Source organism: Pteropus medius, unplaced genomic scaffold (assembly GCF_902729225.1).
Source record: "Pteropus medius unplaced genomic scaffold, Ma_sr-lr_union100, whole genome shotgun sequence".
In the NCBI taxonomy this organism is placed as follows: domain Eukaryota; kingdom Metazoa; phylum Chordata; class Mammalia; order Chiroptera; family Pteropodidae; genus Pteropus; species Pteropus medius.
In genome coordinates this window covers 4,101,283-4,119,700 of record NW_024344253.1, presented here as the reverse complement: position 1 = coordinate 4,119,700, position 18,418 = coordinate 4,101,283, and the positions used below count along the sequence as shown (strand labels likewise).

Here is an 18,418-nt window from a genome sequence, read left to right as displayed (position 1 = left end):
TCCAGCCTGTCCCTGTTCTTGTCACTGGACCACCATTTGTTTACATATTGAGTTGAACAGTTGGGACACAAAGCCAAAAATATTTACTATCTGGTCCTTTACAGAAAAAGTTTTTGATTCTATTCTAAAGTATGAATTAAGAGACCAAGTAAGGAAAATCGTCTGTGAGGCTAACATAACAAAGAAGATGAGAAAGCAGAATAGAGCAGAATGGAAGCTTCCAAGAGACAATGAATGGCATCACTGCTACAACCTGCTACGTCGCCACAAGACTACCCCTGCGAGCATTTGAAGAGCGTTATGTAAGAGTGGGTAACAAAGCTTACTGTAAGCTACCACTTAATTTTTTTGAACAAAAAGGATTTTAACAGGTGATACTCAAAACAGCTTTCAGAAGAATCTTGTTACAGGACGGCTTATCATATTTTTATGTCTATACCCGTTACAGGTGAATACAATAAAAGCTTGCTCTAAGACTGCTTCCATAAAACAATGATTAATGTGACCCCTGACACAGAAGCAACAAAAAATTCTTGGTAACCAACCTGACTATATATTTTTTTAAGTAACAACGCTCATTATTTTACAACTCCTCATATTCAAACGCTGTAAAAAGGGTATTTACTAAGGACCATAACTTTTCCCTGAACAGTTCAGTTTCCATCTACAAAAAATAAATTTAATAAAAATATAGTAGAGCAATTGATCATATATGATTACTTAATAGTACAGATACGACTATGTGTATTAAAACAGAATAATCGTTGAATAAGCATAGCATTTACCTAAGGACACCTGTTAAGGTAGGGACTGGGGAGAGCAGACAGGGCTCAGACCCACCTCTCTGCCTTCAGGTTCTACTCAGAGCTCATTCACACAACTACCAGAATTATCCCCATCAAACCAGAACTGATCAAGTCATTCCTGCTTACACAGTTTGCCTTCGGCCTAACTTTCCAGCCTTACCTTAAGGTCACCCCCCGCCCCCAGCCTGAGCTACACTGGAATACTCATTGCTCATAAAACAACAGTAACAATTACTCAGCACTGTCTATAAGCACCGTGTAATCTACTTAAGATTTATCTCAATTAAGCATCACAACTACCCTATTACATAGATATTATCATCATTACCACATAAGTTTAGGGCCCCACAGGCACACAAACCCCTTTCAAAGTAGTCAGGTGTTTGTTTAACATTTACAAAATATTTTATATTCTTTATCTTAAATAGGTCCCACCAAGTTGTATAAGCTTCAGTATGCACAAAACTCGTATCTGCCCCCTAATTATTATGTCATTATTCCCATTTCAGAGAGGTTAAATAACTTGCCAAAGTACTTGCCACAAGGCCGTGGCAGAGACAGGATCTGAACTCAGGTCTACCTGTCTTCAGAACCTGAGAAATTAACTACAGTACTAAGACTGTCCCTTTGTTCTTGCTGTTATTGAAACGGCCATTCCTCCACTTCTTATTTTCATCACTAGGTTCCTAGCAGACTCCTATTTATCCTCCAAAGTCCAACTAAAATGTTACGCCTTCCGCACAGCTTTCCCTGACCCTTCCTGGCAAAATGAAGTATCCCTTAGGTCTCCCTCTATTTTAAACACCTACACGGTCTATACATGACATAACATAATCAAAAGAACATGCTTTTTTGGAGTCAAACTAACCTAGGTTCAAATGATGTTGTGCTACATATTTGTACCATCAGGAGCAACATAATTAACCTCTCGAATGCTCAAGTTATTTATCTTTAAAATGGAAGCAATGATTCTTATCACATTCGTTCATGTAACTATCCATCCAAGAAATACTTCGTGAGTGCCAACTATGTGCTAGGCACAGAGCATACCACTGTAAAAACCAGAGGCATCATCCCTGCCCGCACAGCACTGCCAGTCTAGTGGAGGCTACAGACAAGTGAACAGATGATTAAAATGCAGAGAGCGAAGAGGCTGTAATTAAGACCCAGGCAGGGTGTAAGAAGAGCATAAGGGAGAAGCACCCTGACCTAACTTAGGCCTGCGGAGTCAGGTAAGGACAACGTAGGTGAATACAACTCAGTGGAAACTTTCTTAAAAATAAAACACATCAAATATTCAAGACAGATCCCTCAAGTAATTTCAATTTAATAAAATACTTCCACCCTACCCACGCCATAATCACACGTCCCTCATTTCTAAGCATTTGAAAACTCTGACAGTCAGAGGACGAACACTGATTTATTTTACAGTAAGTGGGTCAATAAAAATGAAACTTTGCACATTGTACTGGGCAGGACAAACCTCCACTCTGGCTGAAGCCACCAAATAAATAAAAATAGGATCTGTTTCTCAGTGTTTTGTCACAGCCATAAGGATTCCTTAACATTTGTTCTTATTTTCTGTGTTAAAGCATTTAATGACAGAACAAGGAAATCACTTTCATATTTTTCTGGGGGCTGAACTGCCACAGAGAGTGAGAGCAAATGAAGCTTTCAAAAGCGATGCTAATTGCAGCTTTTAAAATATTAGACTCCCTCTGAACACCCATCACCTTCCATCCCCTAGGAGTTTCTGGGTCTTTCTTAAAGGTACTGGGAGGATATTGCCACATAGACTTCCTTTCCTACCTAAGGATTTTAAAACATTTTTGCTGAGTGATTTATTCCTAGGTCTCCAAGAGTCCCATGTCTCACATCTTCAGAAGAGCTGGAAAGAAGCATCATCTTATTTAGACAAGAAACCCACAACAATTAGAAAAGCTGCACTGGACCAACAGAAAAAAGCTCACAACCTCCTACTTTACGACATATAAAATGGGAATTTCCAACTTAATTTAGACTTTCTGTCAGCAAACCAGCAGGGGTAGGACTTGGAGATTTCCCTTTTGAAAAAAAATAAAAAAATACAGAGGCTTTTTTTTTTAGGCAAAGATAAAGGAGGGAAAGTTGGCTATGAGAGACTTGCTACTGCTTCCTGGGAGGATGAGAGAAAGAAAAATGTTATCGTGCTGGCGGTTCTATTTATAAACGCTTTGTCTTTACAATAAAATGACAAAGTTAAGAGGGAAAAGGGGGAACAGCAGCAGCTGCCCACACGAACTATTACTTTAAATTTAATTATTGGAAAATGACTCTATTTAGGCCAGAAGGGGGATGAGGAGGAGGAGAGGTGAAGAAAAGAAAATATGGAATGAAACTAAAATTAAGTGATATAAACAGAGAGTGGGGAGGGAAATCAACAGTCATCTAAAGAATGCCCCTATGCTTCCACTAGCAGAGGAAAACTGAGACCTAGAAAAAGCAGAATGTTATTCTTGTCAAGCTACCAGGGCTTCTGGAACTCAGCTATAAATGTGGATTACACAAAACATCTAGCCATGAAATCTGCAAGATATTTAAATGTGTACAGATCTATATGCCTAACGCTTTCTCTGAAAATGGAAAGATCTGTACACTTTAGTCTAAAAAAGAAGCTGACCCATAATCTGATATGAAAATATTGACTGAACTCAATTCCTGCTGTGAAGTATATGACCTGTGAACCTAGTTATGAAAATGTAAATACACTACGAATTTCCATCTAACCCTTAGTTACTAGGATTTACGTTTTACTGACACACATACACCCATAACATGGTGGGAGTAGAGTCAAATTAAGGGGTGGGATAGGCTGGCAACTGCCTGAGACCCTAATCTACAGGCATCTAGAAACATTTAAAAACATCACTGGTAATAAAATCAGATAGGAAAAATTATATGTGCCACAAAGGACTGTATGTGGATAGAGGGTGGAAAAAAACTTTGAAAAGAGGCCTGAGGTAGAGACAGGAGCCATGATGAGTCCAAGCAAAACACAAACACACACATACACAAACACACGTGTTGGAAAAGTGGATTCTAATCTGCCACCTGAGGAAAATGGGTCCCATTAACTGTCACCCACGGGCTATCGCTTTGCTGAGTGGGCCATGAGACACACGGCCACCAGCCCTTCCCCTCCTCCTTCTCCCCTGAAGAAATCAGCCTCGCCCTGGACAACGGTGGAGGAAATGTGTGAATAAGTGGGCACGAAGGGGTGACCACAGCCTTCCCAGGACACCAGCGGTTGCTTGAGCCCTCGGCGAAATCACCGTGCACATAACATTGATTCACATTTCCTTCCTTTTTGTCCTCAGATCAAAACTCACATTCTCGAAGATCTCAATTGCCTTCGAAGCAATCAAAATACGTCATTAAAGTAATTCACAGTAGAGGGTGAACCAACAGATCTTACCCTAACAAGGATCACTGGTAACTAAACAGTGGACTTGAGAACCTAAATAAAGAGCTCAAGAGTAAAATGTGCTAGAACTTTCATCCCGTCTCTAGGGGAGGGAAGACTTCTTCCCCTCCTCCTGTATCCCAGGTCCCTCCCATAAGACTTCTCTATAAACACTCTCCACGTGCCACTAAATTATGTCTGGGTCAGTTCCCTGCAGGAGGTGACACATTCAAGGGCCAAATGGTTACGACTAAGAAGATGCTGTTCACTCAGCACCTTCCACATTTAAATACTTCCACATTTAAATTCACTCGCTAATACGTGATGTGGAAGAAGCCAAAATCCCTGATCGCACCGCACCCAGAGCAAACACTGCCTGCTGTGGGAATCAGCTCCCGGCTGCGCGCCAGACACGCGCTGTAATGCAGTGATTCGAAAACTGAACTGAGAAGTAACTTAAGTCAACAGGGTCCGTGATGAAGTGGATGCAAGCTGTTTCCCTTTTAAAAAGAAAACGATTAAAAAGGAGTGAGGGGAGGACAAGAAAAAGAAGAAGGAAACCCCGGTGGAAACTCGGTGTTTACTTGAAGAGGAGCCAGCGGGATGGGCGTGCACAGACAGTTTCACGGCATGGCGGGAAGGCACCCATCAGAAGGCTTCCTTGGCGCTATTAAATTTCTTTGGTGGCAGCCTCGGTGGGGAAGGCGAGGCACAAAAGTTGCCTTCAGGGTTCTGAGGGCCAAGAGGTGGTGTCTGCGAACTTACAGGGATGGACCGGCTCAGGAATCGGGCGGAGGAGGAAGAAAGGCCGGCGTAGGAGGGCCGGAGGACGGTGGCCTGCTCCTCCGACTTGACGCCCAGGGGGCCCGGCTGGCTGCTCAGGGTGCTCCCGCTGCTGCTGCTTCGGCTGTACTGGTTGTTGTTGAGCTCAGGGTAGTTTCTGGCAGGCGGCTGCGAGCTGCCATTCAAGAGGTTGGTGAACGGGCTGGCCACGAAGCCCGCCTTGGAGGATGAGGTCTTCTTGCTCTCTGGGTCATCTGCAGCGGCGTTCAAGTTCCCTAGAGAATTGGCTAGCCGGGAGTTTATGGAAAAGCTGAATGGAAAACACAGTGAGGGGGAGAAACAGACAACGATGGAGACTCACGCAGAGTCTGTGTCAATAAAACACATGATCACGACGACAGGGGGATGTGATGAGGACAGTTCTGATCAATGCAAAGGGTGACAATGGCTTCCTGATCACTCTCGGTAATACTACAATATGTGCCTTTCGTTAGACACGTTAACTTCCTCTGTCACCAGGCAGTTAAGACGCACGAAGCTGGCTAAAACACTCTGAGACACCGTGAGTGTCTGGGGGTTCTACTGGTCCCGAGGCACGAAGTAAATGGAAAGGGCTACGTGAGCGGAGAGTAAAAAGCAAACTTAAATATGTGTGATCATATGGCTACATGAAACATCCCTGCCCGTTGGTTCTGCCCATACGCATCAGGGGATAAATGACAATAACATGCATCAACAGTGTGTGCAGCTGAACTCCGTCTTCGGGATCACGGTGGGCAAGCCATAAAAGGGACGCTACCCAGCATTCCCTCCATGGCCTCGTCTCCCACAATTCGAGATAGGGACAGAAGCCCAGGACGGCACAGCACCTTCTGCGGTTTCTCCCCGTCCCCACCCCGGTTTGCTCCTCTGACGAACTTCAGCCAAACTCACTGTCTGCTCCTGATTTCCTTCACCTCGCACCAGCACCTCAGGACAGGGAGAGAAGATTTACCTTCTCACGCCGGCGCCACCGGAGGACAAAGAGCCTCTGTTTATCCTCTTGGCCGTCACTGAAGGGGACGAAGCTGCTTTCACGGTCTTCAAAGTAGATGCAGATCCTTGTGGGGAAGAACTCAATCTTTGTGGAGAAAAATGGACAAAGTATCACACAAAAGCTGTGTTACCTTGACATTCAGCAAATTGATGAGGACAAGATAAACTAACAAACATTAAAGAGTTCCTGGCAGGTCCCAAGAGCAGCGACCGCAGCAGCAGCCAGCACTAAGGAGGCGCTCGCTCTGTGTCAGGCGCTCGCTCTGTCAGGCGCTCTTCTAAGACCCCTGCAGACATTACCTCTGCTCATGCCACGAGGGAGCTAAGATCTCAGTTCCCACCTGGCAAGTGAGGAAACACACAATGGAAAAATTCCTCGTCCAAAGTCCTGAGTGAGCACGTGGCAAAGCTGGGATTCAAGTTCAGGAGCCAACGTCCTACTCTTAACCACGATCCCATCATCCTTCATCTCTTCCTGTCCTTGCCGCTGACAGTCATTCTTCACACATCCTTAGATTCTATTGCTTTATATTTTTAATCTATATCTCCTTTCCACTCAGCAACTGTCCTAGCATCATTTCTTAGCCTTGACTACTAGTAGCATCTTTTAATCTTATTCTTTAAAATTCTTATTCCTACAATTTCAAGCCTCCTGCAAAATCTAAACTATCAAATCATGTCGTTTCACTGTTTAAAACATTTAATCTTTCCTCGGTGCCTAGACGGCCTAAAACTCTTTGGCTTGGCTTATAAAACCCTCCAACAGCTGGTGTTTGCCTCTTTGAGCAGGCCCAACTAGCCACACTTTACCTCTGGACACTTGTCCTCCAGCTACAAAAATGCCCTGAGTCACTGCCTGTTCTGCATCGCACCTTTGTCCAGTCTGTATGTGCTCTTTTTCCATCTTCCCTCCTCCCCTCCCCTTCACCTCTTCCGCCTCCATCTGACTCACTCCTACTGCTTATCTTTTAGTGGCCAAATCACCTATTACCTCTTAAAGCAATGAGCCTTCACTGAATTCCCAGGCATCCTGTTTCATCATATTTTCATAGTAAATCACAGCTTTCACATCTTATTTCATACTATCTGATATTTGTCTATTTCCCTTGACATAAGCTCCACTGGCAGCAAAGAATTTCTCTCATTTCAATTCCCAGGGGCTGGCACAAGTGCCAGACTCAGAAGGTTTTCAATAAATGTTTACCGAATGAACAAAAAGAGGGAAATTGACTCAAATCTGGATAGCCCAGGCCAAGTCATGGTTTAAATACCAATTCTGTTTGTCCTCAACAAGTCATTTAATGTAGCTAAACCTTGTTTTGCTATCTGCTATAGAAAAGCTTATTTACTTGTAGACTCTTTCCTTCATCATCCTCCCTCCAAATAGCAGTTAGACATGGTTTGCCTCTAACACAAAAAGGGAGTAGTATGAGGAAGTAGCTCAAGTCTGGGCCCTCTCAGAACCACCCCCTCTACACAGCCCTAAAACCTGGGTCTGAAAGAGAAGAAAGGTGAGGCGTGAATCATCTTTTCCTCCCTATCTCATCAACAGTTTTGGTCAAACATTTCTACTGCCCTCACTAAGCCCTCTACCAGACCCTGGCACCACTGGTGACCTGATACTAACACGGTGTGTTCAGGGGACATTTTTTCCAGAGGAAAATACTTTATGTTTCCTCTTCAAGCTGAGGATGCGGGGGAGGGGGAACTAGAAAATAGGGGAACAAATACATGCGAAAAAAGGAGTAAGGAGGAATAATAGAAATGTTAAAAATTCGAGGCAAAAATCTATCACTGGATTGAAAGGGGTGTTACAGAGCAAATGTGATTTACCAGAGACCCCACAGGGCGGTGGAAGCACAGGGCTCGCTCGCATCACGAGCCCAGCCACACAGCCTCAGGGGCACCTCAGGAAAACGAAAATCCTTTTCACGGAGAGCATTAAAAATAAAGTATATTGGAACAATGTGGAATGGAAAGGAAGGAGTGTGCAGTTTACTCTCGTCAGTTTAAGGGTTGGGCAATCTAAAAGGTAGCACTTATTCACAAGCTACTAGAAAGCGAACCCCGGTAACAGTACCTGAAAGGCTGGGACGCTGCTCTCGGGTGTCCTTTGATATCATCCAACCTACAGAAATCAGAGACAAAGCGCTCAGGCATCACCAGGGGCGCACGTTTCAGCAAAGACTAAAAGACAATATCGTACAGAATCAGACCTGTAAAATTATTAAAGTGGTAAAAGGGAGAACCTTGCAAAGGATATTCAGATTTGTTCACTTGATCAAATAAATCCTAGAACCAGCAGGAAATCAATTTTAGTCATTTTGCTTCATCTCGAATTTCACTTATAACAACTCGTTTTTTAATCACAAGGTGGTATCGCATCCACTCCGAATAAAAAACGTCTGATGACGGTACCAGGATGCTGTTAAGAAAAGCTAAACTTCAGAAAAATGAGAAAATTTCTGAAAATGAAGAAAAAATACCCAGAAAAACCATATTGAATGAGCCTCCTAAAATCTGTGTACTAGAAATTCTCTCACTTCTTTTCCCTATTTATTTTCCAAGTTATATTCCAATTTATCCCTTCCTCCCCCTTATTTCTTAAGAATCCAATATAAGTGTTTAAAACGAATGTTAATCAATATAAAGCAATTTCTTAGAGTTCCAAGGAGAAAAAATGGTGAATAAAAGAGATCAGCAATCTGGAAGAACCTTGCACTGGCTCGGGCCACCTGACTGATGAAAAGAGGGCAGAGGGACAGCGCCGGCTTCGTGCATCAGCTCCACTTAACTCTCTTGCACTGGGGAGTGATCTAACCTCTTCAGTCTCAAGCAACCAACCCAGACACCTTCTGTGTCAACTGAAGTTAATCCGAACATCCAAACCAAGCAGCTAACCTGGCTCCTGGCCCACAGCCGCTGCTCAGTAAATGGTACTCGCCTCGATTTTGGCGTGCTGATTATCACTAAGCACCAGGCTTGCTAAGTCATCTTCACATCTTACTACAGAAAACGACTTTGAGCTGTGTGACCCTTTCCTTCCCAGGTCAGGAAACCAGCCCGCAGAGCACAGGCAGAGGTGTGCCCAGACCCACTCTGACTTAAGTGTTACAATTCTCCCAGAAAGCACGAGAAAACTAAACTCCCTGGGAGTCTGACATTTACCATACTGGCAAAATGTTCTTCCTGTTATGTATGACTCTCACTTAAAAGTCAAAGAAAAGTTGACGTTTCCCATTATATTCCTTTGTGGACTCGCCACGCCATATATTACAATAAAGACTTAATGCTATTTACAGATTTTTGCACCTACATTGATCCTAAAGCCTTTTTTAACCTAATCTGAACTATCAGCGGGTTTTCAATGTTGTGGTCAGAAGTCAAGTCCCATCAGTTGATTCTAATGAGTCATTTCAGACCAAATCAAGATGGTTGATAACTTCACAGGCATAGGTGAGGACTGCTTATTCGATTTTCAAAATCCGAAGGTAAGGCTAAGGAGCTAGACACCCCAAAGCTTTTCTGCACACTCCTGATGTCAACAAAAGCCTCAGGCACACCTGTGAAGATTCGTCATGAGACCGGAAACCCACACGCAGGAGAAGAGTGGACTTCCGAAAGGAGTTTGGGACAGAAAACAAATTGCTCAGCAGTTTAAGGTGGAATTTCCAAGATTCAGATGCAGCCGTTGTTTTCAGTGAGCTTCTAAAACTTAGCCATTCCCCACAGTGCCGACACCAAACAACACAAAAGAGCGATAAGCCAGAAAGCAAGAGGTAAAACGGTACTTACATACTGATAATCAAAAGAGAGGGTTAAACATTCTATCCACACGTGGAAGCACAACACAAAGGTAGAAGTTTAAAACAGATCTACCTAAACGCAGAGGAGGGTGAGGAGCGAGGCTGCCTCTGACTTTTTAAGGCACGTAGTTTGTCTCCCTGGGTTATGCTATTTTTCATTTCCACGTCTTCATCCTCTTCTAAATTATTCTGGAAAAGAAACGCATGTTCCATAGAAAGGTCATTATGAAGAATTTGGCTTTATATAGATTTCTTTGTAAGTACAGATTATCTCCGTATATATATTTTATATAGATTATCTTAATCGCTTTACTGCACTATGAATTCAGCATTGTCCACATATATACTAAAGAATGCTAACGGGAATATAAAGTCCAGCGTAGGAAATATAGTCGATAATATTGCAGTAACTATGTATAGTGCCAGGCGGGTCTAAGACTTATCGGGGTGATCGCTTTGTAAATGTCTAATCACTATGTTGTACACCTGAAACTAATATAATATTGTATGTCGACTGTAACTGAAAAAATAAAATCATTAAAAAAAAAAGAATGATCAACTATTCACTAATTACTATACTGGTCAAATTCCAAATCAAAGAAGCATGAGCATGGATGTGGTAGAATTTAAAAGGAGCTATTTGTTACAATGAACCACAACCAAAGAGACTCTTCTACAGACAAAATCAGGCTTTGGAATATAGCTCGGACACAGATAAGTGTCTGACTCAACAGATACAGTACAAATATATTTCCAGAAACTACCAGGATCCATCAGAGCAAATTCTATAACTTGTTTACGAAAATGAAAGATAAAAGAATTCAGGATATCGATATAGTAACTATTAACATCACTTAACTCCTTTAACTCCAGAAGGAGTTAAAGCTTATGAGACAGGGAAAGTGAGTTTTCTGCTGAAATAAGTCTTATAGTTTGAAAAACATGTAAGTGCCATACTAGGTCTTTTCACACATCAGCTCACATTTAATTCTCACAACCTGGGAGGGGATTGGGGGTGGGGCGTAATCCTTAAAGATAAAAAAAAGTGTTGGCGGAAGTCGAGAACACGGCCTGGGCTCCCCCAAACACTTAGTGACAGAGCGATAATTTTAAAATCAGATTTCTTGTCCTCAAATGCAAACTTCTTCCTAAAATATACGCCACAGCACACTAACATTGCACCACTAAAGATTGTATTTTGACCATTTCCTCACCTGAAAAAAGTTAAAAGGCTTGAATTTGCTAAGATCCCATCTCGCCGTAACAGTCACCTACCTCCTCTCCCCTCTTGAAATCGAGAACTCTTATTTGATGAAGAATATACAGAAGTATACTTCCCTCGGTCACATTCTAGTCATTTCTAACAGTCACTCCTGAAATAAAGTATCTCTTCACTCCCTGCCACCTATGTTGGGGTCCATGGATACGTCCCAGGCTCAGCAGGCATGCCCTGGGTAAAGGACCACATCTCATTACTACAGCTCTGAGTATGAAAAAAAAAAAAGGACAAACAAAGCAAACAGGTGTAGGAAAGAAAAAAAATGATGACGAAAGCTTCCAAGTAGAGGCAATCATCCCTGAGCTGAGCCTTAAAGAATCGGTCCAAGTGAAGTAGGCCAAGATCACAGGAAGGGTCACGCTGGCCAGGAACAGCAGTCATGGGATTGTGGAGGCTTAAAGCCAGAGGCTTCTCTGACTGTCTGTAAGTCTCTCAGAGAGGCTGAGCATCAGTGCTCTTTTTCTGTTGGTTCCCAGCCTGCTCTACATTAAGGCAGAAAAATGAGAGCAAACTAAAATATACAAAGTGCCATTTTTAAAGATGTACTCGTTTATGAATGATGGTCTTCTAAACAAATAATAGTGTAAAGTATGAAGACTTCTTTTTTTCCACCAGTTGTTCTCTCTACATAGGTAAGATGGAAACTAAAATAAAATAAATGTAATTGTGTTCATGGATTTCGCTTGGATAAAGTAATTCCTGACCAACACATTACTAAAATGGTGACAGAGTAAGCTATTGGAGAGGCCATGAGTGTGCCATTAAGAAAAGAAATATTAGATAAAATATAGCATACTAGGGAATAAAAATGGAAGAGTTATAATAGAAAAAATGACATAAAAGGAGAGTTTGAAATAGAAATGAGTAAAAATAGAAATTAAGGGATTGAAAGAAAAAGATGAAAATGGAATTTTTAGCAGATTTAAATGATTTGGCTAGGAAGGGTGGATGGGACATCTCCAAAGTTCTTTTCTGCTCTCAGATGTTGAATCTACAAGATGTAAAATTTGCGGAAAGGCAAAGATGTCATCTTCATAAAATGCTGCTTCTGATCAATAAAAAGGTAGGACTTATCAGAGCGCCCCAAATCCGTCCTTGCTGCCACTGGTTCAGACCTTTACCACCTGGAGCGCTGCCCCATTGCCACCTCCCTGGCCTTCCCCTCCTGGCTGCACAGACCCCAGCACACCTTCCACACCACAGCTGGAGTGATGTCCCCAAGCTGTGGCTCTGTGCCCTGTCACTCCCCTGTCTAACAGACTCAGGCGGGTCCCGGCAGCATTCAGATTGGAGCTGGAATGCTGAGTGGTCCTAAGAGTGGGGAAAAGATGCTTAAAAGCGGAGCCTTAGACATTTAATTTCTACCTCACAGATTTTCCAAGGTGCACCCCGCTCATGAGCATTTGATGTAAAACAGTAAATGATTTGTAAATCAATGATGTCATTAAAATACTACATCCTTATTTACCTGATGCCCATTTATGTAAACTTGGCTGAACGTTAGCAGCGTATTTCACAGTGTCTAGCCTAGCACTAAAGACCAGGCTCAATAAAGGTAAAGCCTCTGTTTTAAAAAGATTTCTCATACTTCTAAGTGGGCAAAGATAATTCATTAAAGCCACAGCCTAGTCCATTACTATGGCCAGAATCACTCTGGTTGATAATTTTGGTTATTTTCTTTCACCCACCTCCTAAGCATTAAAAAACTATATTTTCAAACTCTCCACATCAGTAATTACAGAGCTTCCTAATTCTCAATCACAGGAAAATTCCTGTAGGCCTAGAAATCAAAAGATAATTTAGTATCTCTACTTTGAATCTGACTTAACTTTACAACATAAAAAAGCAAACTCTAGAAGAATATTACCTTTTTGCAGTTTCTTTATGTCCAAACTCAATAAATCCAGAATTTCCGTGGGCTTCTATCCTGAATGCTGGTAAGGAACTCGAAACACAGTAAAAACCTACAGCCTTCTCAACTTATTTTCCCACTTGGAATTTACACAAACTATAAAGATATCATTAACCCTATTACTTTCACTTTTGAGCAAACTAACTCCCCACATTCATGTCATGTTCTAGCGTCAACACCAGATAAGCACAGCAAGAAAAGAACTTAGAAGAGTTACTTGCACAAAGCATCGCCTAACTGTGAAGTGATCCGAAACCCATATACATGTCGCTGTTTAAAATCTTAACTGTTCCATCATTCTCTGGTATTTCCAAATTCTTTTACTTCTGTCTTCTAATTTCAAAAATAATAGCACTTCTAAATGGCTAGAACTAAAGTAATTATTTGGTGGTATGGGATATAGGGAGGAGGAGGTAAAACACCCAACAACTGAATATATGCTCAATTTCAAACTGACTGACTTTAAATTTCAAACAATTGGGATCTAAAAAAAGTATGAGAATGAACTACCAGAAGTTAATTTAATACAGATTATGATATAGAAAGACATTAGGTTCCAATAAGATAAATCCTTCTCGGATAAATGGGTAAATTTTATATGTGTCTTTTCAGAGGTCATAACTCAAATCCCTATTTACTCGAATTCAACCTGGAAAGGAAAAGCTGACCAGAGCAGGAAAAGTGTTCTTACTTATGAGCTCTATTATCACATTAAAGTGTCAGTTCAGATCCTTTTTGTTTGCTTCAAATAGGCCAGACTATAACACAGAGACAAGAAAATATCAACAAAGGCCCTGAACATCAACATGACCTTGGCTAAGATTTACATTTTGTCGGGATCCATGACTCAAATAAGTAAACTTAGCCCCTTCATGAGTGGCTGTCATGGAGAACATACCACGAGGTTGAAAAATCAGTTCTGTAGTCCCCATCCTTTGTCCTTGAAGAAAATGCATTCTTCTTATCTTCAAGTCACTCTGGTTATCTTTCTTGGTGAAAGAAACCTGTTTGAGATGCTAACTGTTGACCTAAGAGAGCCATGAGGCATTCTTTCCATTTTGGGTTCCTTAAAGGCTAAGCCTGAGCCACAGCATTTTCTTCCAGGCCCTTGTCCAGATGCAATGGGCCACTGTCTAACAGAACATAAATCTATATTTGCTGCTTAAATATTTTTAATAGTTTTTTTTTTTTTTGCTCCTTTAGGAACATAAAAATACAAATATAAACCAGGTACTTAGCTTCACCTCAAGGCATACTCAGGTACAAAGAGCTAAACTAAGAGTTAGAGTCCCAGTTCTCAAAGTGGTCCCACTACTAAACAACTCTGCTTGGGCAAGTCACAAATTTTGTAGGGCCCCAGTTTCTGATCCACACAAGAGGACAACTAGAACAAATGATTTCAAGGTAGCTCCTAGCTCTAGAAATGCCCCAACCCTAATTCTTAGTAAATCACTTCCATTTTTATTCAGAGGTTGTTGGGTATAATAGAAAAAAAACATGGATTTGGAATCAGACAGACATGGACTGACTCATGTTTCTAACCCTGAGGTTAGAACTTCTCTGATATTCAATTTCTTTACTATAGAATAGAGCTAATATTGCCTGAATATCACCAGGTAATTATAAAGGTTCAATCAGACAATGTATGTCAGCTGTTGAAAATGGTTTGCTTATAATAGTGCTTCAACAAAAAAAGTTTCTCCTAGTTATGTTTTTCAACGCTGGACTTACTTTAGAAATCACTACGAATTTGAGGATTTCAGTGTACCACTTGTGATGTGATATGTACTATTTCTTCAATTGTCACATTAAAATTTTTCTTCTTGATATCTATTACCATGTTCAAGTAAAAAGTTTGCTTCTTGATTTCCTTTTTGTAAATATTCTCCAAACTACAGTAGTCCCCTTTAGAATTGTTCTCCTTAAATTATAGCTTTCTTCTTTTTTAAGGATAATCACTTTCTTCGCTCCGATTCCTGCTTTATAAGTGGATGACTCCACACCTAAAATGTTGGTGTTCTCATCATCTCAGAGAAGAGATATGGCTGTTATATGTTGTTCAACTGGGAAACAAACAAATGCAGAACATAAGTCTTAAAGAGCCAAGATAATCATCCTGGGGAAAACTCACCTCTCCAAATCTCTCCACATTTTGTATTTTAGATAAGTTTCCACCAATAGACATATCATCCAAGCTAGAAAGAATTTTATTAATACTTCCTTCACTGGAGGGTCTACTTTTCAGTTTGGATCGGAAAATGTCTCCTTGGACCCATAATGAGGCTTGTTTTCTGTAAAAAAGGAGAGAAAATAAAATAATCTTTAAAATAAAGTACTATCATCTCAGAAGTATGATGTCCTGTAGACAAAAAGATTAGCAGATAAACATTTACAAATCCAAAGAGACAGACTGTGAAGTCTTAGAATTAAGTGAAATAGTCACTTTCTGAAGCCAAAATAAATTATATTGAAGTTCTATATAAAACACAAATAATCATCCTCCAATATATGTCTATATAGCCATAATGGGTTGACTATTAAAGTTCTCACTCAGATGCTTAGAACAAATTCCACAGCAATAAACATGGTGAACCCATTTGTCTTTTAAATATGAATTTGAAGTCTGTAAGATATTTCTCAAGTAGCAATTTGATTTCTCTGTAAAAACAGTTGGAGTGAGTTGGACTCAAAGATGTATGTGAAAGAACTTGAGTTAAATGGAGATATTGCCAAAAAAAGTATTAAACACCTAATTGTGTGTGGCACCATGTAAGGCCCTGAACTTGTAACTTTAGAAACCCACTCTTACAACCTGAAAGCAAGGCTTCTACCCTCAATAGATGATCCTTTGGGAAAATAAGAAAATGTGTTTGAAGTTCATCTATAAGTATTATTCGATAAGGCACAATTACAACTGTTTTCAAGGTTATAAGAACTTGAAATACATAAGAAAAATGACAATCTGGGATTTCTATTTTTATTGATAGTGTCACCTTCATACATTTAAAATAAATTACCCCACAGAATAGTTTTTGTTCCATGCTATACCAAACTGTACAGAATAAAATTTAACTAAAAACATCATAGTTCATCATAAGGAACATCGACATCCAATAAAATAATAGCATTATCAAGGAAATGATACCAATAAGAACATAGATTTCTTTTTTAAAGCAGCAGTAAAACCAAGTAATACTTTCTCTCAAAAGTTCCACATGTTATAGAAAATTCAGGTTAAAATATGAGGGGGAAAACAAAACAAAAAAAAAACAAAAAAACCTCCATGAACTGTATTACCTCATTGGGCCCTCAGGAAAGGAATCCATCCTTCCTTTTAAATAGTTTATTTTCAAATTAGAACTTTGTTTATGGTTAAATTCTGTTGGAAGTCTCGAAGAAAAGGTTAACTTTTAAATTACAGCAAAATTTTACATGTGTAATCCCTCCCAACAAGCAAATCTATATCCAGGAATTATCATCCTACAGAAATACAAACTTGTGTACACGATAAGAAAATGTTACAGCACTATTTGTAAAAGCAAAATAATGGACAACCAGCTTATTAAATTACAGTAGATCCATTCTATGAAATATTATGTAGCCACTAAAAAGTCTGGAATGAACCTATACGTAGTGACAAAAAAGAGTGCCCATGAAATAAAGCCTTCATAAATGCAAAGTATAAGTGACAGAGTGTGGAAAGTGTAATCCCATTTTTTTAAAAAAAGGAAAAAAATGTTACAATGTTAACAAAAAGTTCATAGTTATCTAAAAGAACCTGTACCAAAATATTATCTAGTTAGAAGAATGGTGACAATGGAAAGAAACATTCACTTTCGATTGTGTAATGTCTACGGTTTTATATTTTTAAAACGATGTGCCTCATTTGTTTTTGTAAAAAAAAAAAAATCACAAGTGATTTAAAAATAAATAAGTAAGTAAGTAAGTAAATATCACAGCAAAACAAAAGCTAGAGTAAGTATGAAAAGGAACCTTTAAAGTTGCTATCAAAGAAGACAGCAGGCAGTACATCGTTACACTGTTTTAACAAGAGATTGTAAAGAAGTACAAATTACTGATGGACAGTCACCGGGATGGATAGCACGGCAGAGGGAATGCAGTTAGCATCAATATGATGGTTAGGTGGAGGGCCAGGGGAGGGAGGGAGCAATTGGGGGGATCGTTTTATGAACTATATAGATGTCTAACCAATTTACTGTATACTTGAAACTAATTTAAGTAAATAATTTTTTAAAAAAAGAAATTGTATAAAGTACTTTCAGACGTCAGCAGAATAAGTGTCAAAATGTTAATAGCAAGAGGTGTGACTGGATGGATGGGAGGGGCTTTCTTTTTTAAAATATAATGTCCTACCCTACTTTCAAACAAAAGATGTTTTTTCTTTTACCTTTTTTTTTTTTTGCTCATTTTTCAAGTTTCCAAATAAAGCAGAAAGGAAAAAAGAAATACCTTTAGATTCGATTTCTGAGACGGCTAGTATAAAGGCTCTAGATAAAAAATACACTGTCCACATATAAGACTAACTTACCATTTCTAACGTTGTTCTAAAATTGAAACTACGATAAATTATTTTTAAGAAACTTCCAGCATGTTTCCAAACAGATTAAACTGAAAAACAAAAATCTGATGAATTTTTAAATATATGCGTAAAATAAAAATTCCAGAAATCTATGCATACCAAGTCGCTAGGGAGTATGGCAGTATCTGCTTTCTATGGTGGCAGATCTTTCTGCCTTTTGGGAGCAAACCACCCAGAGGAGCATTTCTGAGCTTAGGACATGTAAATTGGTGAGGTTTGCATAACCGCCGAGAGTCACATTGAACTTTTCTATACCAGCTATAAAAATATGTATTCAGTCATGGCCATGCCACCCTGAACATGCCCGATCTCATCTGACCTTGGAAGCTAAGCAGAGTCAGGCCTGGTTAGTACTTGGATGGGAGACCACTTTGAATATCAGGTGCTGTGGCATAAAATGTATGTGTATATATATGTACTTTACATATATATATATATATATATACATATATATATATATATATATATTTGTATTCAAAACAAACCCTTCTTAACTTTTTCTTCCTTTGTAGAAATCTTCATAAACCATTGAATACCCTCCCTGACGCTCTGCATCTTCAAAAATCTTGCTTTAATTTTTATTCCTCTGGACTTTTTCCACTTAATGCTACACCTAGCATAATTCTATCTGATGCTTGAATCTTATATCCTTCCAATAGTAGTAAACAAATAGCATAGTCCTTGACATAGTATGAACAGCTCAAAAAATAACTATTAAATTCATAAATGAATGTCTTGGACCTCTGGTAAAAACT

At 39.8% G+C, this 18,418-nt stretch overlaps 1 protein-coding gene and 1 pseudogene across 7 annotated transcripts in view; one reads left to right on the top strand and one right to left on the bottom strand.

The window, feature by feature from the left end:
* CDC14A (cell division cycle 14A) overlaps positions 1-18,418 on the bottom strand; it is a 129,582-nt gene that overhangs the window by 12,312 nt on the left and 98,852 nt on the right. For 2 of the 7 annotated variants that reach the window (XM_039869578.1, XM_039869579.1), the window contains 5 exons: positions 15,195-15,354; positions 9,946-10,061; positions 8,147-8,194; positions 6,026-6,151; positions 4,093-5,341 (listed from right to left, as the gene is read on the bottom strand). In XM_039869578.1, the coding sequence (XP_039725512.1) occupies positions 4,897-5,341; positions 6,026-6,151; positions 8,147-8,194; positions 9,946-10,061; positions 15,195-15,354 (895 nt within the window). In that variant the 3' untranslated portion in view covers positions 4,093-4,896. Of the gene's footprint in view, positions 1-4,092; positions 5,342-6,025; positions 6,152-8,146; positions 8,195-9,945; positions 10,062-13,019; positions 14,068-15,194; positions 15,355-18,418 lie in introns of those variants that run through there. The other 5 variants (XM_039869574.1, XM_039869576.1, XM_039869575.1 and 2 more) reach the window with 5 other exon arrangements.
* Positions 17,940-18,057, top strand: LOC120607955 (uncharacterized; annotated as a pseudogene).